At 39.0% G+C, this 25,335-nt stretch overlaps 2 protein-coding genes across 2 annotated transcripts; both read left to right on the forward strand.

The window, feature by feature from the left end:
• The first annotated feature begins 8,650 nt into the window (after positions 1–8,650).
• LOC130214194 (gastrula zinc finger protein XlCGF8.2DB) lies at positions 8,651–14,752 on the forward strand. The gene is given in 4 exon segments (XM_056445744.1): positions 8,651–8,776; positions 13,240–13,262; positions 13,265–13,808; positions 13,811–14,752. Coding segments are annotated over 4 exon segments (1,008 nt in total). The 5' UTR covers positions 8,651–8,718; the 3' UTR covers positions 14,194–14,752.
• Positions 14,753–18,322: 3,570 nt separating this feature from the next.
• On the forward strand, positions 18,323–24,666 carry si:rp71-1h20.5 (uncharacterized protein LOC541434 homolog). Its single transcript, XM_056445743.1, has 3 exons — positions 18,323–18,384; positions 18,521–18,621; positions 23,173–24,666. The coding sequence occupies exons 2-3, from the start codon at positions 18,564–18,566 to the stop codon at positions 24,219–24,221; spliced, it is 1,107 nt and encodes a 368-aa protein (XP_056301718.1). The 5' UTR covers positions 18,323–18,384; positions 18,521–18,563; the 3' UTR covers positions 24,222–24,666.
• Positions 24,667–25,335: the final 669 nt, after the last annotated feature.

Here is a 25,335-nt window from a genome sequence, read left to right on the forward strand (position 1 = left end):
TTATGAAACAAAAGACATTAAGTATAAATAGTACTCAAAATCTAAATGAAACACTTAGAAATCCTTCACAAGGAATAAGGAAATATAATGCATATTTGCATATACAGTTAAAGTCTGAATTATTAGCCCCCATGTTTATATTTTCCCTCAAGTTCTGTTTAACGGAGAGCAGATTTCTTCAGCACATTTCTAATCATAATAGTTTTAATAACTCATCTCTAATAACTGATTTATTTTCTCTTTGTCATGATGACAGTAAATAATATTAGACTAGATATTCTTCAAGACACTTCTATACAGCTTAAAGGGACATTTAAAGGCTTAACTAGGTTAATGAGGTTAACTAAGCAAGTTATTGTATAATGATGGTTTGTTCAGTAGTCTATCGAAAAAAAATATAGCTTAAAGGGGCTAATAATATTGACCTTAAAATGGTGCTTAAAAAAATGAAAAACTGCTTTTATTCTAGCCGAAATGAAATAAATAAGACTTTATCCAGAAGAAAAAATATTATCAGACATACGGTGAAAATTTCCTTGCTCTGTTAAACATCATTTGGGAAATATTTAAAGAAAACAAAATTCAAAGGGGGGCTAATAATTCTGACTTCAACTGTGTATATATATATATATATATATATATATGAAACATAAAGATTAAATACTGGGTAACACTTTACAATAATGTTCCAGTCATAAACAAAGTGGTCTCACTTACGATACGGTTTCATTAGTAAATGGATTTACTAACAACTAAGTGTGAACAATACTTGTACAGCATTTATTAATCATAGTTCAGCATTATTAAAATCCAAATTCATGCTTGTTAAATTCAGTCAATGCACCGTACGTTAACATGAACTAACAATGATCAACTTTATTTCATTAACTAACATGAATAATAAATGTGTTGTTCATCGTTAGTTCATGTTAGTTAATTAACCAAATGTTCAACCAAATATCTTCAGCCTTTAAACTCTGTTTATCACAGCGCTCTGAGGTTTGTTACAGGCTGTCAGAGACTAACTCAGCATTGTGAACTGTATGCCAAAGCTGAGTGGCCTTCTATGTAAGAAGGTACACCCATTGGATGACTCTGGTCTACAAGGCTCTCCTGGGACTGGTGCCTTCATACCTAAGTTCCCTTCTTCATAAGTTAAAAAGCCAGTATGCCCTACGTTCAAGTGAATCTTATCATTTGACTGTTCCCCGGGTTTGAACTGAAATGGGGAAGTGAGCCTTTAGGCATGCCGCCCCCTGGAATACTCTTCAGTCTGAGCTCATCCCAGTTAAATCATTCGGCTCTATCCTTTATAACAAACAACAACAGTCCATTTCTCAATGTGTGTGTTTTAACATATTGTAATGTGGTAAAGCTGAATAACTATTATCTTCATTTTTTATTTTATGATTATTTTTTTCATCAGTTGTGTGCTGCAGACCTCTTGACCAGGTCTCCCCTTTAAATGAGATCTTGATCTCGATGGGTTTTATCTGGTTAAATAAAGAAACATATATAGTAAATGCATTAACGAAAACAACCTTATTGTAAAGTGATACCAACGTTGTATAAACATACTTATACAGTTTATATATGTCTTATACAGCATTTAATGCTCATAGTTCAGCATTCCCTAATGCATTAGTAACATCTACAGTTGTGCTTGTTAACAGTGAACAACTGTATTTGCTTAATACATTTGAACAAAGATGAATAAATACTGTAATAAATGTGTTCTTTAATGTTTGTTAAAGTTAGTAAATACATTAACTAATGCATTTTTTTAATTGACACTGAAATCAGGCCACAGTGAACTGAAAACCTTCACACTCTACAGTGTTTTAGTGTAAAGTTCGATGCTGCGCACTCAATATAAGTAAGGTGTGCTACACGATTGTGTCCAGCAGGGGGAGCAGTGACTCGGTGCCCGCTGAATGAGAGCTGAAGATCAAATCTCTGAAGAGTACAAAACACAGTGCGTGGATCTAAAGAGAGAGAGAAAGAGGCGAGCAATTATAATAGGTTTAATTATAAATAACTATTTACATTGCAATTTTAATGCTATTTGCATGTTTTGTTTTGTTTTTGACAAATTTGATGTTGTTTTGACATCTAGGAGCCTGCTGGGTTAGTTACTAGATTGTTGCCAAGTCATTCTGGGCCATTCATACGGGTTTGCCATGCTCTGTGGTTGCTAAGGTGTGCTATGTGGGTGCTAGGTTACTCTGGGGTGTTTCTGTATTTTGCTGGTTGCTAATGCCATCGTATTTAGTTGCTAAATGGGATTGGATGGTTGCTATAGTGCTGGTTAGGTATTATGGCCCTTGCTATGTGGTTGCTAGAGGGGATTGGATGGTTGCTGTAGTGTTGTTAAGGTATTCTGGCCCTTGCTAATATGTTGCTATGTCATTGCTTGTGTTTTCTGAGTGGATGGTTGCTTAGCTGTTGCTAAGGTGTTTTGCTTAGATATTTTGGGTGATTGCTATGATGTTCCTAGGGAGTTGGATGGTTGCTACAGTGTTGCTGGGGTGTTTCTGTTGTTTGCAAAGCTATTCTGGGTGGTTGCTAAGGCCTTGCTGTTTAGTTGCTAGGGTGTTGCTATGGAGTTGATTGTTTTTCTGGGTGGTTGCTTAGCAGTTGCTAGGGTGTTTTGCCGAGGTGTTCTGGGTGATTGCTAGGATGTTGCTAGAGGGTTGGATGGTTGCTATTGTGTTGCTAGGACATGTTGTGTTGTATTTTGCTAAGACATTCTGGGTTGCTAAGGCATGGTTTCTAAGGCCATTCTGGGTTGCTAAGGATGGTTGCCATAGTGTTGTTAAGCTATAACAGGCCTTGCTAATGTGTTGCTATGTGGTTGTTTGTGTTTTCTGTGTGGTTGCTTAGCAGTTGCTAAGGTGATATGCTTCGATATTCCGGGTGATTGCTAGGATGTTGCTAGGGGGTTGGATGGTTGCTATGGTGTTGCTGGGGTGTTTCTGTAGTGTGCTAAAATATGCTGGGTGATTAGGATGTCGTTAGGGGGGTTGCATGGTTGCTACAGTGTTGATAGTGTGTTTTTTTGTATTTTGCTAAGAAATTCTGGGTGGTTGCTAAGGCCTTGCTATTTAGTTGCTAGGGGGGTTGAATGGTTGCTATAGTGTTTTTTAAGCTATGATTGGTCTTGCTTATATGTTACTATGTGGTTGCTTGTGTTTTCTGGGTGGTTGCTTAGCAGTTGCTAAGGTGATTTGCTTAGATATTCTGGGTGATTGTGAGGATGTTGTTAGGGGGTTGGATGGTTGCTATGGTGTTGCTGGGGTGTTTCTGTATTTTCACGTTTATCTGGGTGGTTGCTAATGCCTTGCTGTTTAGTTGCGAGAGTGGATTGGATGGTTGCCATAGTGTTGGTAAGGTATCATTGGCCATATTGTGTTGCTATGTGGTTGCTTAGCAGTTGCTAAAGTGATTTTCTTAGATTTTCTGGGTGATTGCTAGGATGTTGTCATGGGTTTTGGATTGTTGTCATGATGTTGCTAAGGTAGTGTGGATCATTGCTAGGGTGTTGCTAATGTTTCTACTACAAAGTCGCTAGGGTGTTTTGCTAAGATGTTCTGGAATGGTTGCTAAAATGTTGCTATGATATTTTGCCTTGTTGCTAGATAGTTTGATGATGTTTCTGAATGCCTAAAATACATTTATTTTGAATTAGAGTACTCGATATACCCGTCCTTCTCTTTAGGATATGAATTAATTTCTCACCTTTTCTTTGATTCTCTCCGACTGACCAGAGTTAAACTGTACATGTCCGTCTGCATCCACACACACTGCAATAAAACAGGATGAATTATAAGCTTAAATCAGGGAAATCAGCGAAAATAATTTCGATCACATGATCAGAAATCGGGCCTGATCACACAGTTTCAGACTCGATCAGAATCAGACGTTACCTCGCGATTGGGACTCGAATATTTGTGTGTGTGTATATATATATATATATATATATATATATATATATATATATATATATATATATATATATATATATATATATATATACAGGCAGGGGCGGCCTGGGACAAAAATTCAGCCCTGGCACTGTAGCCACAACCAGCCCACATTACCACACCGACACAGCCCCACCCATGGACACGCACATCACCACACTTATATTAGTGTACAGATGGTGAAATATATACGCAGTGCCAAATGTAATAGATATTAAAACATTTAAATGTATGTGACTGGAACAAAAACAACCTCTTTATAAAAAATGTATACATACAGTAAAAACTTAATAAAAAAATGTTTGTCTGCTATTATATATGATAGAAGTAACCTTTGAATGTGTCTCACGCACACACACACACACACAGAGCTTTACACACAATGGACATGCAGCACGCAACATGTGCAAAATGTCCTGTATGTCCAAAGAATTTTGTCAGTTGTTGTGTCTGAGTGAGAAAAGAATTGATGAAATTGGAAGAGATGTAATCATTAAATGCATTTTGTGCCAAAACAATGAGAATTGATCCCTAGTTCAGCCCACATAGACTTCTGCTGTGCTCACTGTGTCAAGAGTTTGTGCAAAAGTGTCCTATATAGAGAAATGTGTCCTAGCGTCTGTAAAAAACTTTATTACACTTAAGTAATAACAGTAGCACAAAAGGCAATACAATATACAACAAAAAAGCAGAATATTTGTGTGTACTAGCAGATTTGTACATTTTTAATCCTTCATGATATATAGCTTTTTTTGATATAAAGTATGCTGAAGTGTTGCTAGTGCTGCATCTCCATTTGTGTGTGTGTGACCCACATTCACAGGCTACTCCTATCATAGGGGTTAATTTATCGTTAATTAGCCACAGTCTTAAAAAGGCTTACATGAGCTTTTATTTGAAGTGTTTTCTGGCAATCAGACAGTTTATTCTTATTGTTTCGGGACCACACACACACACCAACCTACATGGATACTCCGAAGTGATGTTTAGCACTTGCATGCTCAGTACTTGTAGGAAACTTTGTGGAAAAAGAATAAAGAATTCTGGATTGATTGCAGCTCGTTGCCTCTGACTGACCAGACATCTGTGGTGAACTAGCCCCCACTGACAACCCCTAACTGGTTTGTGGTTTCTATATCAGTTTTCTGTACACAGTATTAAGAAACTGTCAGCATTTGTGTCAGGGTGTGTTTCTCTTACGGCTGTATTCCTACCTCCATGACACTTGACTATGCTGCTGCAGCAGTCAGGCTATCTGCACTGCCACTGGGTCCAGAAACATCTAGTTTGAATAGATGAACACAGGGGTCAGGAAGGAAGAACATAAGCAAAGCCATGTCTGACTATTGCATAGATATACTACAATATTGCCTGTAAAAGAAGTCTATGTTCCACCTACATACTGTGACATATGCATGTATTTAATGTCAGACTTGAAAGACTAGCTATGTATTAGAGTTGACTACAAATTCCTACAGTACTATAGCTATAGCTGTTCTGTGTATACCCTAAATTCCACGTTATCTGCTTATAATGATATTTTTAAAATGTATGGGAGTTCACGCTGAGTTAACTGTTAAACACAGTGTAGGTTACTGTCAAAAACTGTCAGAAGTAGGCGTGAATGACATTAAAATTAATTATTTTATATTTTAGTATAATTAAGGGGGTCAGTCACACCAGAAGCGCTGCTCGGCGACGCACAGCGTCGCGCCGCGCAACGCCATGCATTTCAGAATTCTAATTTCTAAACAAAAGTTTCTAAGGTACACAAGTCGGCAGCTGTCATGTGAATATGCGCGTCTGATGTGCCATACTCAACTGTCATGTGCTCGCCGTGTTGCGGCGCATCCGATGTGTGACCTGCTTTATTTTCTGTTCCCTTCTTACCTCCTCTACCGCGCTACTGTCCTCCGATGCATTTACACCTCCTCTCGCGAATATTTCGGTTAATTTTATGCATTTGGCAGCATCTGATTTTAGAGCCCTTTTCTTGCTCTCTCTGACCTTTTCAGCACCGCCTTTCCTTTTTTACGGTCCATATTTTGACATTAACGTTAGCTTGCGTTGTGTTGCATTTACTGTTTGACCATCTTGCCAGATTTTGATTACATCAGCGTGATCCACAGCCTCTGATTGGGTCGGCCCATCTCGAGACCGGCCGGCCGTCGCCGATTGGCCCAAATGCTTAACATGTATCATTATTATAATTATCAATCATCATTATTATTATTATTATTGTTGTGTCATCAACAGCAGCATTATATTCACATCTTGCAAGAGATAAAAGCTGCCAGCATGCAAAAACAATACATATTAAAAAAAAAAAAAAAACCTGACCGGCCCACATTTTAAAACTGCTCCGGCCCTTCTGGCAAATGCCAGAAGGGTTGCCAGACGGCCAGTCCGCCCCTGTATACAGGGGCGTAGTGGACATTTTAAAAGTGGGGGGGACGGCTGTATGAGATCATATGTTCATATAAGTAATCATCTGTCTCTAAATGGTCTGTCTCTAAAAGTGAAGGGGACGGATCCCCACCGTCCCCCCCAGTTGCTACGCCCCTGTATATATATATATATATATATATATATATATATATATATATATATATATATATATATATATATATATATATATATATATATATATATATATATATTCTCATTATTTTTTAACACATCTATAGTTATGCAGTGGCACAGAGTTCGACCTCTTTCCTGACTTCACACACAGAAACAGCAAGGCTTGCGGCATGAAATCACTTTGTTGTAAAGACGCTATTGATTAAATGCCGGTGTTCTGACGATTTGTCTTACCTTGTCAGATTTTCCTACCTCCCATTCAAAAAGTAGGTAGCACATTTGATGATGCAATATGCTTCCCATCAGATTTTGCTACCAGTGTACATTTTAATGTGGAGTATTGTTATATGAAGCTTTAATATTGCCCTAACCTACCTAATCCCTAACCCCAATCTCAGAACCATTCAAAGACAGGTTGGTAGCATAATCTGATGGGTAGGATAAAATGTCAGGACGCCGGCACCACCACCACCAGCCTGAACCGCTGATACAAGGTAGGATGGATCCATGCTTTCATGTAGTTGATGCCAAACTCTGACCCAACCATCCGAATGTGGCAGCAGAAATGGAGACTCATCAGACCAGGCAACGTTTCTCCAATCTTCTATTGTCCAGTTTTGGTGAGCCTGTGTGAATTGTAGCCTCAGTTTCCTGTTCTTAGCTGACAGGAGTGGCACCCGGTGTGGTCTTCTGCTGCTGTAGCCCATCCGCCTCAAGGTTGGACGTGTTGTGTGTTCAGAGAAGCTCTTCTGTAGACCTCGTGCTTATTTGAGTTACTGTTGCTTTTCTATCAGCTGGAACCAGTCTGGCCATTCTCTTCTGATCTTTGGCATCAACAAGTCAGTTGCGCCCACAGAACTGCTGCTCACTGGATATTTCCTCTTTTTCAGACCATTCTGGTGACTGTCTGGCACCAACAACCATGCCACGTTCAAAGTCACTTAAATCCCCTTTCTTCCCCATTCTGATGCTCACTTTGACCTGCAGCCGATCATCTTGACCATGTCTGCATGCCTAAATGCATTGAATTGCTGCCATGTGATTGGCTGATTAAAAATTGGCGTTAACAGTTGATCATGTGTACCTAATAAAGTGGCCGGTGAATGTATATTCAGTAGAGTAAATTGTTAAGGCGAGCATATACTGTAAATATAATTGTAAAACCTAAAGCAAATAGTTAAAAGTAGCTTGCTTTTGTCGCCGTGGCTAGAACGATCACCTCACAGTAAAAAAGGTTGCTGGTTTAAGCCCCGGCTGGGTCAGTTGGCATTTCTGTGTGGAGTTTGCATGTTCTCCCCGTGTTGTTGTGGGTTTCCTCCGGGTGCTCCGGTTTCCCCCCAGTCCAAACACATGCGGGGACTATTTTTTTGCTATTTTCTGGCGGGCATATCCCTTATTTTAGGGGTGTCCACACTCGGTTCTGGAGGGCTGGTGTCGTGGAGAGTTTAGCTCCAACCCTAATCAAGCTACTAGACATACTAGATACTTCCTGGCAGGTGTGTTGAAGCAAGTTAGAGCTAAACTCAGCAGGACACCGGCCCTCCAGGACTGATTGAGATGTCGTGTCGGGGAGGGATATCACAAGCGTTTCTACGCTGTTTGAGCGTTTATATGCGAAGAATGGAGGGTATGGCGACTCTTTGGGAGATCAAAACAGATTTATGAGGGCAGACCGGGGCTGGCGGATACGCCGTTGCAAAGCCGCCCAAAATTTCACTACTCGCCTATGACATTTTTTACCCGCAAACATAAACTGGAAACCGCCCAATCTGGCAACACTGCACACGAAGGCTTATAAACGGTTAGTTTACGTTTCCGCCAGTGGTGGCGCTCGTGCACCTTAAACATTGACGAACATCCGAGTCTACGAGAAGAAGAAACACACACAACAACAGTGAAGCAGAGTCGTTCATGAGGCTTTAAATATACTGTATTTTCACACTGTAAGTACATTCACTTTATTATTAGGATAATTTTAAACGGCTGAGTTATATGGATAACATTGGTATCAGCCCGCGCGGATAACGACTGAAATTCATTAAATGTTGATTCAGAAATCATTAATTTCATGTTTACAGATAAACCCATGTTGTAGATTTGGTCAAACAGGAGGAATTACAGCAGGAGAATCAACTGACATACTAGAGTAAAGATGGAGATTAAGGAGGAACCCTGCAGAATAAAAGATGAAGAGACAGAGGAACTAATAGGTTTGTGTACCATTCTTTCTCTTTAATAACTAAGTTAATCATGAAAATTAAGATTATAACTGACATAGCAATTAATCTAAAACTAGATACATGTAGACCTAGTAGCCAATCACATGGTAAAGATCCCATGAAATTAAAGCAAAGTATTTTTTAGATGTTAGTATCAGTATGCTCTGGTTTCCCCCACAGTTCAAACACATGCTGTACAGGTGAATTGAATAAGCTGTATTGGACGTATTGTTTGTGAGTGTGTGCAAGAGTGTGTGGGTGTTTCCCAGTGTTTGGTTGTGGCTGGAAGGGCATCCGCTGCTTAAAAGTGTGCTGGATAAATTGGTGGTTCATTCCATAGTGGCGACTCCAGATTAATAAAAGGACTAAGCCGAAGGAAAATGAATGAATGAATAAAAATACACAAACACAATCAGGAGATCATTATAAGAGAGATATAACAGAGGGAAAATACAAGTTACATTAAATGCAGAGAGAAGAAAGACTGACAAAATAAAGAAAGGGGTAAGTAAATTACATTTGTATAAATGTATATGACAAAAGGAGTGGCGTGGTGGAGCAGTGGGCAGCGCTGTTGCCTCACAGCAAGAGGGTCGCTGGGTCGAGCCTTGGCTGGATCAGTTGGCATTTCTGTGTGGAGTTCGCATGTTCTCCCCGTGTTTGCCTGGCTTTCCTCCGGGTTATTATATATACTTATATTGAGATTTGATTTCCCCCACAGTCCAAAACACATGCGATTATAGCGAAATTGGGTAAGCTAAATTGTCCGTAGTGCATGAGTGTGTATGGGTGTTTCCTAGTACTGGGTTTCAGCTGGAAGGGCATCTGCTGTGTAAAAACATATGCTGGATAAGTCGGCAGTTCATTCCGCTGTGGCCCTGATTAACAAAGGGACTAAGCCGAAAAATGAAGGAATGAAAATAAGTTGCTATCTATAAGCTATCTAAATCAAAACAGTTCTTCATGACGTACCAAAGATCTGACACATGCGGAAAGATTTGAGCAGTGAGTCAACTTCAATCAGAAAATGTCGAAAAGTAAGACGTGAAGCCATGCATTTTTGTTTGTGTATAAAAAAATTCCAAACATAAAGTTGAAGATAAAGTCTTTAGATTTATACAAATCAAATGTATAAATGTAATTTGTACAAAAAATTTATTTTAAACTAAAATATTGTGCAGAGGTAGGAGGGGTGTTTAAATAATGCTGCAAGTCGAACTGAAACTTTAAGTATCTGTATTGAAATGCATTACTGCTTTTATTCACGTCACCTCACACTTCAGTTTCTCATCAAATCTTCTGACCAATCAAATGCTCTCTAGTGTCTGACATGCCCTGCCTAATTTACTAAATATAATACACATTATATTTTTTTTATAAATTTGACTGCTCCATGATGAATGTTTTATTTTTAATATTATTATTACATTATTATAATAATATTAGATTTAATTGTATACTAAATAATATTTAATTTCATTAAAATTGTATTTGCTGTCAGCACCAATAGCCTAGTGGTACTGTGCACTGACATTGAGCACCGACATGCTCACGGCAACCTGAGTTCAATTCCGGTCTCGAGGTCCTCTGCCGATCCTTCTGCTCTCTCTGCTCCCAATGCTTTCCTGTCTGGAAAAAGAGTATTGTATTTGTTTAACTCTTACCATATGAAATATGATAGAAAACAATTATATAGTTTATAGGTATAATTTATACTTCTAGATATTTATTGGGGGCTCTAAGCGGCCACTTACCTGGCTTATTAGTTAAATCTGCACCTGACTGTCACAGTAGGCATTACCTTAGTGGGCGGTACAAGGTCCACTACATATTGGACCTCGTCCACAACATCATCGTGATTACAGACTGCAACAAGAACATCTTGGCACTTTCTACAGGGTATTCGTGGGGTCTTAAAAGACTTTGTAAGGGGTAATTTACACTTTTGACCCAAAGAATGAGCAATCAGTCAGATGAAGAAGAGCTGGAGTCAGAGATTAAAATGAATAAATAAATTCTACTGAAGATAGTCTGCAGTTTCATCAGCAGAAGCCAGCTTCAACACAGGCAAATGAGTTCCTAGGCCGCTCTGCTTACAATCACAAATCAATAACAATTAAACTCTCACATAAGGTCATTAACGGCATCATACATATAGGTGTTCTAACCTGATTGGTTGAAACACAGATAGACTTGGAAAATTTCCATGTGGGTGCATGCATACAATTCTGAACAATATCTCAAGCATGTAAACATCAGACATCCACTAGACGTATTGGAGCTGACGCCAGACCTGTGAAACGGATCCACAATCAAATAGAACACACACACACACTTAAAGTACAATCTGTTTCTTATCCAAGGCTGAGTGTACTCTCAGCCGTCTTCATCAAAACTGGTTAAAAACCGTTATAATCTACATTCAGGCAGTTATAATATCCTTACTACACAAAGTTTATCTTGAATAAAAAGTAGAATCACTTTAAAAGAATAAACCCCAAAAAATAGCTTAATCACTTTAGACATTTTAGAGAGTATTAACTCACAGAAATAACAATAGAGAGAGTTGCTTCCAGTCCTCAGCCCTCAGTTCCACTCAAGGTCTCCGTGACCTCTGACCTTGTTTGGTGGCTCCTGAAAAAGTTACACAGAGACAGGCAAATGCACTGAACATTCTTACATAAAGCAGTGTGTTACTTATTAATTAGTTAAATACTCATTTAAATAATCATATTTAAAGATAATGAGAAACAGAATGATGAGAAAAGGATAAACGTTGATCCATGATGAGACAGATTAGAAGGCCGAAATCCGAATCCTTCAACTTAAAATGTCTTAAATTTCAAAAACAAAATGTTAGGCCTTAAAAAGTCCTAAATTCACAGAAATATTGTGTTGTAGGTCTTAATTAACTTTAAACAAGTCTTAATGTTAACAGTTCTCCAAGTTACCCAGTCGAGCCGACACCCATCCAATCACCAACAATCCATCTAAATATTTTTTATGTATTTAAGTTTTTGTTGCAAAGAGATGCAATTCACAACAGCTCTTAGACATTTTTGATAATTCTATTTACACAAAAACTATTAACATACATAATATTATAAATGGGTATGAAACCTAAGGGTTTAAAACACAAATGCATTAGGTGAAAAGATCACGTACATTGTCAAAAAGAAACAAAATGTGTTTGAAGATATCTGGAGACCTTTTAATAACTTTCTAAAGTACAATGTAAATGTTGACCGTCTACTACAACAAGAACAAGCTTAGGAATATGGGAAGTATCATGGTCTAAACCAGTGTTTCCCAACCCTGTTCCTAAAGGCACACCCAACAGTACATATTTGTATGTCTCCCTTATCTGACCCATTCGTGTCAGGTTTTGGGGTCTTTTCTAATGTTCTGATGAGTTGATTCAGGTGTGTTTGATTAGGGAGAGGTTGAAAATGTGTACTGTTGGTGTGCCTTCAGGAACAGGGTTGGGAAACACTGGTCTAAACAAACTCAGGAAACACTCTCTACCTGATTTAAACATACCCCCCCCCCCCCTTTTTTTTTTTATATGTATTTATTTGTTTTTATTTTTATTTTATCTATTTATTTATATTATTATTATTATTATTATTTTTTTTTTTTTAAGAGAATGGGTTGTTGGGAGGGAGAATGGGGGGTAAAAAGTTTGCTGTGCCTTCATGATTATTATTCTGTAATTGTGTAATCTGTTGTGATATGCAAAAAAAAGCAATAAATATATTGTACAAAAAAACAAATGCATTAGGTTGAATAGGAGTTCTACTTAATTTATTTGGACCAAAAGCAAACAAATTTAAATTGATTATTCTTGTCATTTTCTTTTATAATATACTTTTAAGAATGTTAAACTTTTAATTAGAAAAACATTATGATGAAAAAGAAAAGTGTATACAAATAGAGTTTTGACACATTAAATAAAAAAAAACCCCAGTCGGGTCTTTACAAAAATTCTTAGTATTTAGCCCTGTTTAAGTCTAAAATTTCATTCTTAATGCTCTTAAAAGTGTCTTTAAAAGTCTTAAACTTGCCTTGATGAAACCTGCAGAAACCCTGTTCTAGCAAGAAGCAACATTGGTCAACAATAGGTCTAAAAAAATCTTCTTATCATGTATTAACACTAAAAATCTTATTTAATTTATGTTTTCATCTGTTTGTGGCTTTTAATTGTATATTTATTATTGAAATGTTCTTGCTATTAAAATAGCCTTGGTTGCTGACATAGCATTAAATAATAAATACATTACATTACTAACGATAGGTCTGGAAGTGCTGGTCTGAGCGTCTGCAGCTTTATAATGTTCGTTTCGGTTAAGAATATGTCAAACATCGAATATAAAATGCACATTTCAAAGCACTTCAGGGAACATTTAGTTTGAATGTGATTTAGTCCTTTAATTGAAGTTTAATGTTCATTTTAGGCCCCGTGGAGCTGGATGAACTCAACAACAGCCTCATCGTATCAAAAATGAAGATGGAAATGCAGCTGAGCAAGATTTCACTCAGAAACAAGTGCAAAACACTGAAGTCAAAGAGCTGTTCACCTGCTCTGAGTGTGGTAAGAGTTTCATACATAAATCCAAGCTTAAAGTACACATGAGAGCTCACAGTGGAGAACGACCGTTCACCTGCTCTGAATGTGGAAAGAGTTACATGATTATATCAGCGCTTAACAGACACGCTAAAGTTCACATTGGAGAGAGATCTCATATATGCGCAGAGTGTGGAAGCGGTTTTGTTTTTAAAGCACATTTAAAGGAGCATATGAAGATTCACAGCGGGGAAAAGCCGTTCACGTGCGCTCAATGCGGGAAAAGCTTCATCCGTAAAGGAGAATTCAATTTGCACATGAAGATTCACACTGAAGACAAACAGTTCGCATGCTCTGAATGCGGGAAGAGCTTCAGACGTAAAAAGACTCTCAGAAATCATCAGCTCTTACACAGTGGAGTCAAGTCGTTCAGCTGTGATCAGTGCGGGAAAACATTTGTTACAGCAGCGGTCTTAGCACGCACCTTAAAGTTCATTCTGGATCGAGGCCTTACATTTGCGCGTTTTGCGGAAAGAGCTTCGCACATGTGAGCTATTTAAAATTGCACCAGAACATTCACACTGGAGAGAAACCTCATGTGTGTTCAGACTGCGGGAAGAGCTTCAGTACATCGAGCAACCTAAAAACACACCAGAAGCTTCACACCGGAGGGAAAATGCTCAAGTGTTCGCGCTGTGAATGCAGCTTCAGTCATTTATCGTCTTTGAAAGCTCATGTGAGACTTCACACTGGAGAAAAGCCGTATCAGTGCATGTCATGTGGGAGGAGGTTTATCGTGCTTCACAATCTTCAAACTCATGAAAGAAAATGTGAGCAAAGTTAATTTATAGATGCCTCACCTGTAAGTAAACTCATATAGCAGGGATGTCAAACTCATCCTGCACAGTTTAGCTCCAACCCTCCTTCAACACTTACTGTAGGTTTTGAACAAGCCTGAAGGACTCAATTAGTTTGATCAGGTGTGTTTAACACGCTTATTTCACGCGGCCGCCATTTTAAAGAACCAAAGCGAGGCTGCGGTGGGAAGAAACCTGTAAGTATAGGATGAGCACTGTAAACATTGCAGTACACGCTGTGGACTACAAACCTCCAGCTGTTGCTGAGATTTCAAATGCAGAAATGGTGTAAACATCACTTTAATATCATTCAGTAAGATTATTTAAACAATTAAAAGCAATTACAAACACATCTGTAAGAGTAAATGCTCAAGTGTCCTCTTGGCTTCAGTTCATGGCACTAGTTAAACACCATCGGGACGCTTTCCTGCTTCAGCCTATGTAACCTGGTGAGTGATAAAACACTGCAGTCCTCTGTAGCACGCCCTTGTGTTGTCTGTAATTGTCCGGTACTCAAGTTTTCAGTTCATTTCCCGCTAACATTCAAACGCCGCTGAGCGCGTTCATAAACACGCTGATTACCATAGTATTCACAAGTGCTTATCAGTTTACCGCTCTTCACCCAGTGCAAACACAGATACACGGAGACTGAGCGCGAAGCAGCCGTGAAGATCAGTCGAGTCATCAAGCAGATCTCGTCTGTGTTTGTGCTCGGTAAACAGCGGAGAGTGAACTGATGACCTTGTCGGCCCAATCACAATCATTTCTGTTGAGCACGTGAACACAATGGCAAATCAGCGCTGCTTTAAGAAAGCCATCAACAGTGCCTTAAACATTAGCGGGAAATGGACGGTTTTTTTTTTAATTCAGTTCATGACAGTCTAATATAGTGAAGAATCAGTTCATTAACTTGAGTTTGATCTTAACGTGTGTTTGGAAAAGAAACGTTAGCTAACTAGTGCCATTTCCCTTACTTAGCTGAAAATGAGCTCTGATATGCCTTTTTATTTCACCATTCATCAGAACGGACCTTCAGGTGAAATGATAAATTTGTGTCACTTTTCTTTCGCTGATAAGATATACAGCCAGGTACACAACGTTCCTCTGTAACTCCCAACGACACTTCTGGGTTTCTTCCCACCGCAGAGCCTCGATTACGCTTTTAAAAGTGGCGGCAGTGTGAAATCAGTCTATTAGGGCTGGAACTAAACAGAGCAGAGCTGTTATATATATATATATACCATTCGATTCCGATTGAGTGAAACAGTGTGATCGGTCCCGACTTCTGATCACATGATCGAATCTGGACATTCCTAGCCACCTTCTCTGTGTTTCAGGAAACGGTATGATTTTTGGTGACATCTATTTTGACACATAATTTGGGAAGATGCTTTGAACATTTTCAATACACTCGTGGCAGATCGCCTGCCCTTTCATTATGTTGGTGGCTGTTTTTGCCCCATTGACTTCCATTATAATCACATATTTTGATCGCAAAGCTGTGACAGCATATAATCATGCATTCTTGATTGTTGCTGGTTTATCCCTGTTGGGAAGAGGACATTTGATGATGGAAGGGCATCCGTTGTGTAAAACATATGCTGGGTAAGTTGGAGGTTCATTCCGCTGTGGTGACCCCTGATGAATAAAGGGACTAATCTGAAGGAAAATGAATGAATAATGTTTAATCAGCAATGGAATTTGCAATGAAAATCAAAAATATTTTTAATGAATGTTTGTGAATAAATATGAGTGAATAATGTCAATTACATATATTATGAGCACATTTATTGCGTCATTAGGGTTATGTATTTTTATTATTACTGATGTAATTTGTCAGTAATAAAAATATATAAATAATATAATAAATCATATACTCATTGGCCTAATTAATGAACAAAGTAACTTTAGTTTATATGTATTCACAATCAACTAATATATTCAATTTCAATTCATCTTTATTTCTATAGCGCTTCTACATGTAGATTGTGTGTGAAGTTCTAGTAGATTAAAACACTGAAGAGCAAATCCATCGATGTGCAGCTCCACAAGTCCCAAACCAAGCAAGCCAGTGGCGACTGGAGGAATAAACTTCAACAATTGACAAAGTGAAGTGGAAAAAAACTTTGAGAGAAACCAGGCTCAGTTGGGCACGACCATTTCTCCTCTGACCAAACTTCTTATGCAGAGCTTCAGTCTAGGTGCCGGAGGCTGGAGAACGCTGGACGTTCATTATGGAGAAGCTGCAGGGTGAGTAGGTCACCGGTGGGTGTTTAGGGCTGGCCCACGAGATCAATGCGGAGACTCGTCTGTCACTGTTGTCTTTCAGGTCTCATGCTCTCCACTCCTCCATAACCCCACAGCATCTGCTCAGGATACGGCCTGGTCCAGGATTATGGAGATCTTGGGATAATGAAAAGCAGATTAACATAAGATGCCGTTCAAATTAAATAAAAAGTTGAGCAGATTATTTTTTTTATTGTTTCTTCTTACTCCCAGAATTTTAGTTTGAATTGTGTTTTGATAAATAAGAAAGGTTTGGTCATATTAGCGAATTTCAGGTGACACTAAAAATGCTGATCTGGAAAAAAGCCCAGGCTTAACTCAGCCGCTGGGTAAATATGGGACAGAACTAATTTTTTTACTTAATTTTTTTTTAGCTTATGCTGTGTTCACACCAGATGCGGTACGTGTGGATAAATCATGCTATTCGCGTGTAAATAAACGTGTGAACATTTTGAGTTTACGCTACATTCGCACGTCAAATTCACTTCACAATAGATGCGGATTCATGTCATGGGCAGGGCTGCTGTCTGTCCGGTGACTGTAGCTTCATTGGTTAATGGCTAACATGGGTTTTATTAACAGAATAGCTGTGTTTATGTGCCTTAGGAAGGAAAAACAGCGTTGATTCATTTGGAGCCGTGTCAAGTGCGCTAGACCCATTCAGAGATGCACCTAACCCTGTGAGTTCATCAACTCCAGAAACTTAAGCTGGATGTTGGAAGCTCTCAGTGGTGCTTCAGACCGAGCCCAGTTGATTAGCTGTTGTACGGTGTCCCCCAGGGCATCACAACAGGCGCTACGTCATAATCACGCCCCATACATGAGCAGACTTCTGATTGGTTAAGGCAGCGCGAATGTTACTCAATTTGCGCGCTTCATTTGCGCAAATCATGTAATTAGCGCGTATCGCCTCGCAGGATATCTATTCGTGTCTTTGCATTGACGTAACATGTAAATCACTCACGCTTGATGCTTTATCCGCGTCTGGTGTGAACACAGCATTAGAATGCTGGGTTGTTTATTTGTCCCAACCAGGGGTTCCGTTAATCAAGTGCAGTGATTTAAACATTGGGTTATTTGTTGTCATTGCCTTAATTGCTAGCATTAGGCTATATTTACCAATATCACTAATAATAACAGTAAATAATAATCACAAATTAATCAAATTATACATTTTTTTAAATATTTCACAACACAAAAATGTGGTTGGCTCAGTGGTTAGCATTGTCGCCTCACAGCAAGAAAGTCATTGGTTCGAGTCCCGGCTGGGTTAGTTGGCATTTCTGTTCAGTTTGCAGGTTCTCCCCGTGTTGTCGTGGGTTTCCTCCAGGCTGCTCTGGTTTCCCCCACAGTCAAAAACATGCGCTATAGGTAAATTAAAGAAACTAAATTGGCCGAAGTGAATGTGTGTATGGGTGTTTCCCAGTACTGGGGTTGCAGCTAGAAGGGCATTCGCTAAGTTAAAACATATCCTGTAATAGTTGGCAGTTCATTCCGCTGTGGGGACCTCTGACTAAGAGGCTAGAGACTAAGCTGAAGGAATTTGAAATTGAATGAATGAAGAATCGTCAATTGTCATACTTTACTGATGTACGAATTCACTGTTCGCTTTTAAAAGAAGCAGCCTAATTCCAAATCAAACATGTATGAGGAGAGAAACAGAGAAACCAACCCTGCGTTTATTTGTCAGCTAAGATAACAGTGAGTTTATTTTAAACGCTTTATTTATGATTTATAAAGGCGTTCATGAGTGTCGGGTTCCGCCAGTAGTGGCGCTCGCGTACCGAAAACAACGTCCAGGTTTAAGAGAAGAAGAAGAGCGCGGAAGAATGAAAACATGAGAACGGAAACAGCCGTTCATAATGCTCTGAATATACTATATTTATCAAACTGTAAGTACATTCACTTTATATTTATTAGAGAATTATTTTAAGATGATGGCAATTGAAATTCCTATCAAATCTTTATTCAGAAGGCATTAATTTCGCGTGTTTCCCGATGTGTTAAACTGATGATTTGGTCAAACAGGAGGAATTACTGCAGGAGAAACAACTGGTATACTATAGTAAAGATGGAGATTAAGGAGGAACCCTGCAGAATAAAAGAGGAAGAGGCCGAGGAACTAATAGGTTTGTGTTTTCATTCTTTCTCTTATTAAATAACCCAAACTGACTAATAATTAATCTAAAACTAAATACCCGTCAGTGCCGGATTGAAACACACCTTTTAACAACAGCACAAATGGTCAAACTACTTACAACAAGCAAAAAAGTGATTATTTTAACCATATTTTTTATTTATTATGACACTGTTGTACACCTTTTTTTCAATGGGTCAAAGTTATTTAAAAAGGCTGTTGAAATAAAAGAAATCCACTTTCTCTTACTTTTATGCTATTTAGGAGCCATGTGCAGCCACTTCTCTCTCTCCTCTCTCTCCTCTCTTCTCTCTCTCTCTCTCCTCTCTCTCTCTCTCTCTCTCTCTCTCTCTCTTTCTCTCTCTAAAGTTGCTTTATTGGCAAAGTACAGTTTTGCCAAAGCATTTTAGATATATTTAAAATTTTCTTTTCGGCTTAGTCCCTTTATTAATCAGGGTTGTCACTGCGGAATGAACCGCCAACTTATCCAGCATATGTTTTATGCAGCGGATATTTGCCCTTCCAGCAGCAACCCAACACTGGGAAATATCTATACACTTTTGCATTCCCACTCATGCACTACGGCCATCAATTTAGTTTATACAGTTCCACCTACACCACATGTGGTTTGGACTGTGGGGGGAAACCGGAGCACCCACGCCACGCCAACACTGTGAGAACATGCAAAACTCCACACAGAAATGCCAACTGGCCCAGCCGAGACTCGAACCCTTCTTGCTGTGAGGTGATTGTGTTACCCACTGCGCCACCATGTAATATATTAAATAAAACAGGAAATGATAACCACAGAAAATGAATAAAAATAGACATTCTGCTAAAGTTTTAAAAAGTTAATAGCATTAATAAAAGTGTAGATTATTTATATTAGGCAAATTAGTTGATTAACCATTTATATAGTAAAGTTAATGATTAATCATTTAATGTTTCTCTTGCGCCCGGCAGCAGTGAAAGGTAATGCAAAAACATACAAATAATGGCAAATTCAGAAAGCGAAAGTAAAACCTTTCAGGAGTTCAGAACCTTCAGCTGGATGCCGGATGCATTTTGGTACAAAGGTGCCTCTCTGTGGGTCTGCAGAGCACGTGAGATTGTCTGTGCGTGTTAACGGTTCTTGCTGTTACGTTCCTACTTAAATCTTGGGTAAACACAGCTAGGAATGAACAATGAAGAAAGAGGGGAGAGTACCGCTTCCAGACCTAGAATCATCAGTCAACACCTTCTTATATTCTGATCACCATCAGGGCAAGTATTGATTTATTGTGTTATCAAAAATTTATAATGTATCTCAAATTTTAAGAACATAATACAAAACAAAATGATACCTCAGGATGTGGGGGTCCAAAATAACAAACAAAACAACAAACAACTAATTTAAAGACAAACTAACTTCCCTAACAAAATAAACATTCCCAAAAGAAAGAAAAATACAATATACTTCCCTTTCTTTCTCCCTGCCTACCCAGCAAAACAGGAGAAAAAGGTTTTTAAAATAAAAAAGACACCCCACACCTTACTCATACCGTCAACTTAATTCACATTATAAAGGTGAAAACAAAAAGCACACGAGTCACAAGCCCCTGGGACTGGAGCAGCTCAAGTGAGACATGTCGTCCCCCTCTCTCTTGCCTTCTGGTCGGCTGCAGCCATTCTTTATAGCTCAGTTGGTTAGCTGCGCAGATTTGACTCAGGTGGCAACAATCTGTAAACAAAAGAAATCAGGAAACAGAAGAAAAAACGGCAATATAGAAGCTGCGGTCACACTAGAGTTTGAGCTTGTGAAATTCTGTCGTGCGGCGCTGCAAAAAGGGGCAGGATTAAACAAGATGATTAGACATTTAAAAAGCCAGCGATTGCTCTATGTTTTAAATTTCTGCCCAGAGAAGTCCTGTTTTGATCCTCGATTGGTCTCACGCAGTCAAGTGATGCGATTTCGCAGGTCAGAGTTCACCAAGCTTGAACTTTCCAACGCAGCGATCTGTGAACTTGACGCACGACCCTGCGTTTCTGGTTCTGACGCATTTCATGTGCATTTGAATGGAAGTCTATGGGGAGAAAAGCCCAGTGTGACCGCAGCTAGAAACAAAAATAAAACAGTCACGGGACGTAACATGCGCACACAGACCAAACAGTAGGAAATGTGCAGAGTGAAAGAAGAAAGAAGATCGCGAATGTTGACTTTCTTGAGTTGATACAAAAAAGTGCAAAAGGATGATAATAATAGTATTATGGATGTGTCACCACCAAGTATATGTGACCGGCCGTTTGTAAAGCTGGGCGGCAAGCTCAAGAAAAGTCTATTATGTGTGGGGAAACACTGCTAGACTAGGCATGGGACGATAACCGGTTTCAAGGTTTTAATACGGCTAAAATGTTCTGTTATACCGTTCCAAGGTACAGCTGAAGTCAGAATATTCGCCCCCCTTTGAATTGTTTTCTTTTTTAAATATTTCCCAAATGATGTTTAACAGCTTCAAGAAATTTTCACTTTATGTCTGATAATATTTTTTCTTCTAGAGAAAGTCTTATTTATTTTATTTAAGAATAAAAGCAGTTCTTAATTTTTTAAAAGCCATTTTAAGGACCAAATAATTAGCCCCTTTAAGCTGTGTTTTTTCTCGATAGTCTACAGAACAAACCATCATTATACAATAACTTGCCTAATTCCCCTAACCTGCCTAATTACCCTAGTTAAGCCTTTAAATGTCACTTTAAGCTGTGTAGAAGTGTCTTGAATATCTAGTCTAATATTATTACTCTCATCATGGCAAAGATAAAATAAATCAGTGTTAGAGATGAGTTATTAACACTATATGATTAGAAATGTGCTGAAAAGTCTTCTCTCTATTAAACAGAAATTGGAGAAAAATAAACAGGGGACGGCAACTGTATATGTAGTTTTTTTTATGTATTTTTTTATTTGTTTGTAAAGAAATCTGTGTTTTTGAACCAAATGAGCAGAATCAATGATTTTATTTTGAACTATTTAGCCTGACGTGTTGACTGTTCCACAATATTATAAATGTTTCTTAAAATAAAATAAACTGTGTTCAACAGGGAAAAGGTTATTTTAGTTTGTTTGTTTTACCCAGACATTTAAAAATAACTTTATTTCAATACCGTGAAACTAGTATTTTTATTCGAGGTATCACACCGTCAGAATCTTAAACCGGACCATGTCTACTGTAGACCTTGTATATTAGTGGCTCGTTTCCACTGACTGGTACGGTACGGTTCGGTTTGGTACGGGTCACCTTTATCAAGCTTGCGTTTCCATTAACAAGGGTACCCTTTGGTGGGCGTGGTGTACGACAGAAAGTTCAGTCGACGTCATTCTCACTCGAGGAAATGTCTACAATTAAGCTGTACAGGTCACTTACATATCATATGAGAAGCTCTTCTCATAAAACAGATGCTTCATACACATAAATACTTGTGTAGAAATGTTTATTAATAACTTTTCTATGAACATGAGTTGATTATAACTGCAGATCAATGATGTTGTGCGAAACAGCCTACTGTAACGTCTGTAATTATATTAAATAACTTAATAAATGAACATATATAAACACATACAGCCCCTTACACTCTCCGATATGTTACCAACTACAGATGAACTACACACAGCAGACATTTCGTCAGTATTTAGGTTCAAACCACACAAAATATAGCCACAGTCAGTGAAAACCTCTCATCTGTGTATGTAATCTACAGAAGCACATGTAGCCTCTGTTAGACAGTAATTCCGTCATTCCCGGTTCATATTAGTCCAAAAGGTGAAGATAATAAGTTAGTTATACATGGCATTTTGTTCATGTTTGCTGAATAATAATGTGCTCCTTTTTTCCGGCTTCTCCTTTGTTTCTTCACGCTTCACTCTCGCGTTTGTCAGTGTCTGACAGGATCAGGTTTCAAAAGCACGTCAATAATCAAGCGCAGGTTATTATCATCAGCTCAAGAAGTTTGTTATTTCAGATATAATGTTAGACGCGCGCGAGCGCTAGCAAGAAAACGAAACCGCTCGTGCCTCAGACTGCCTCGTAAAAAACTACGGGGCACAGGGTAAATCTGCTCTTTTTCTTGGCTTTGTGGTTGTTCTTCCAGACGATGACAAGGTTAGTTTGAGCTCAGATCTACCATGGCTCGTTATTATATGTATTTATAATTCCGCTTTAATCTCTCGCTGTGTATTTCAAACATGGCGGGTTTTTTGTTTTCATTCTGGCTTGAAGCGCATGACGCCCTTCTGTAAACCAAAAGCGTTCAGCTGCGCGTCTAGCTCCGCCTTTTGGTACCCTTTCTCGTGTTTGGTACCCTTTCGAAAGGGTGCCGAAAAAGTGGTATGGTTCGGTACGCTTTTTGACAGTGGAAACGGCCATAAAAGCGTACCAAACCAAACCGAACCGTACCGTACCCTCAGTGGAAACGGGCCATAAGGTTGCACCACGTTCAGGTTAAACATTTTGTTTTGTTTGTGATTAATTCGTTCTGTAATTGAATATGTGGATTTTAATGTTCATTTTAGGCCCCGTGGAGCTGGATGAACTCAAAAAACAGCCTCATCATATCAAAAATGAAGATGGAAATGCAGCTGAGCAAAATTTTACAAAGAAACAAGTGCAAAACACTGAAGTCAAAGAGCTGTTCACCTGCTCTGAGTGTGGTAAGAGTTACATATATAAATCCTCCCTTAAAAAACACATGAGTGCTCACAGTGGAGAAAAGCTGTTCGCATGTACTCAATGTGGAAAGAGTTACATGTACAAATCAGATCTTAACAGGCACATTAAAGTTCACAATGGAGAAAGACCTTATACGTGCGCCGAGTGCGGAAGCAGTTTCATTTATAAAGGACATTTAAAGGAGCATATGAAGATTCACAGCGGGGAAAAACCGTTCACGTGCGCTCAATGCGGAAACAGTTTCATGTACAACAAAGACTTAAATGCGCACATGAAGATTCACAGCGGAGAAGACATGTTCGAGTGCACTCATTGTGGAAAAAAGTTCACACGTAAAGGACACTTGAATGTGCACCTGAGAGTTCACACTACAGATAAACCGTTCGCATGCACTGAATGTGGGAAGAGTTTTAAATATAAAAGCGTGCTCAATAATCATCTGCACACTCATGCTGAAGTCAAGTCGTTTAGCTGCGATCAGTGCGGTAAGTCATTTGTTTGTGCATCAAACTTAAGAACACATCTTAAAGTTCACACTGGTGTGAAGCCTTACATTTGTGCGTTTTGTGGAAAGACGTTTCTACATATGAGTTATTTAAAATTGCACCAGAACACTCACACCGGAGCGAAACCTCATGTGTGTTCAGTCTGCGGCAGGAGCTTCAGTTTGTTGAGCAACCTAAAAAAGCACAAGAGGATTCACACCGGAGAGAAACCGTACAAGTGTTCACACTGTGGGAAGAGTTTCTCCTGTTCGTCGGCTGTGAAAGCTCATGTGAGGATTCACACCGGAGAAAAGCCGTATCAGTGCTCGTCATGTGGGAGGAGGTTCGCTCTTTTTCATAATATGCGAAGTCATGAAAAAAAACATCGGCTAAAGCTGTCATCGTGAGCAAACGTTTATTGTATTTCTTTGTAAAACCTATACAGAAATCTAAAATAAGACATTATAATCAAATCAAATGTGTTTTAATCTTATATATTCTTGCTGCCATCGCTATGAGGGTTGATCCTGTAAAAAATGCTGGATTCCACACAATCGATTTGTGAATTTTTTTAGTTTAGCCCTGCACAATATATTGTTTAAGCATCAAGATTGCAATGTTTTATTATTATTATTATTATTATTATTATTATTATTATACACTCAATGGCCATTTTATTAGGTACACCTTACTAGTCACGGGTTGGACCCTTTTTGCCTTTGGAACTGCTTTAATCCTTCGTGGTGTAGATTCAACAAGATACTGGAAATATTCCTCAGAGATTTTGCTCCATATTGACGTGACAGCATCACACAGTTGCTGCAGATTTGTCAGCTGCACATCCATGATGCCAATCTCCCGGTTCCACCACATCCCAAAGGTGCTCTATTGGATTGAGCTCTGGGGACTGTGGAGGCCATTTGAGTACAGTGAACTCATTGTCATGTTCAAGAAACCAGTCTGAGATGATTCACGCTTTATGACATGGTGCGTTATCCTGCTGGAAGTAGCCATCAGAAGATGGAGACACTGTGGTCATAAAGGGATGGACATGGTCAGCAATAATACTCAGGTAGGCTGTGGCGTTGACACAATGCTCAATTGGTACTAATGAACCCAAAGTGTACCAAGAAAATATCCCCCACACCATTAGACCACCCCTACCAGCCTGAACCGCTGATACAAGGCAGGATGGATCCATGCTTTCATGTTGTTGAGGCCAAATTCCGACCCGACCATCTGAATGTGCAGCAGAAATGGAGACTCATCAGACCAGGCAACATTTCTCCAATCTTCTATTGTCCAGTTTTGGTGAGCCTGTGTGAATTGTAGCCTCAGTTTCCTGTTCTTAGCTGACAGGAGTGGCACCGGTGTGGTCTTCTGCTGCTGTAGCCCATCTGCCTCAAGATTGGACATGTTGTGTGTTCAGAGATGCTCTTCTGTACACTTCGGTTGTAACGAGTGCTCATTTGAGTTACTGTTGCCTTTCTATCAGCTGGAACCAGTCTGGCCATTCTCCTC

This window comes from Danio aesculapii, chromosome 21 (assembly GCF_903798145.1).
Source record: "Danio aesculapii chromosome 21, fDanAes4.1, whole genome shotgun sequence".
NCBI lineage: Eukaryota > Metazoa > Chordata > Actinopteri > Cypriniformes > Danionidae > Danio > Danio aesculapii.

Excerpts from the sequence above, each read along its gene's own strand:
- si:rp71-1h20.5 (XM_056445743.1), top strand. The coding sequence starts at position 18,564 with ATGGAGATTAAGGAGGAACCCTGCAGAATAAAAGAGGAAGAGGCCGAG. Across the intron at positions 18,622-23,172 it reads AGAGGCCGAGGAACTAATAG|GCCCCGTGGAGCTGGATGAA; the intron begins GTTTGTGTTTTC and ends TGTTCATTTTAG.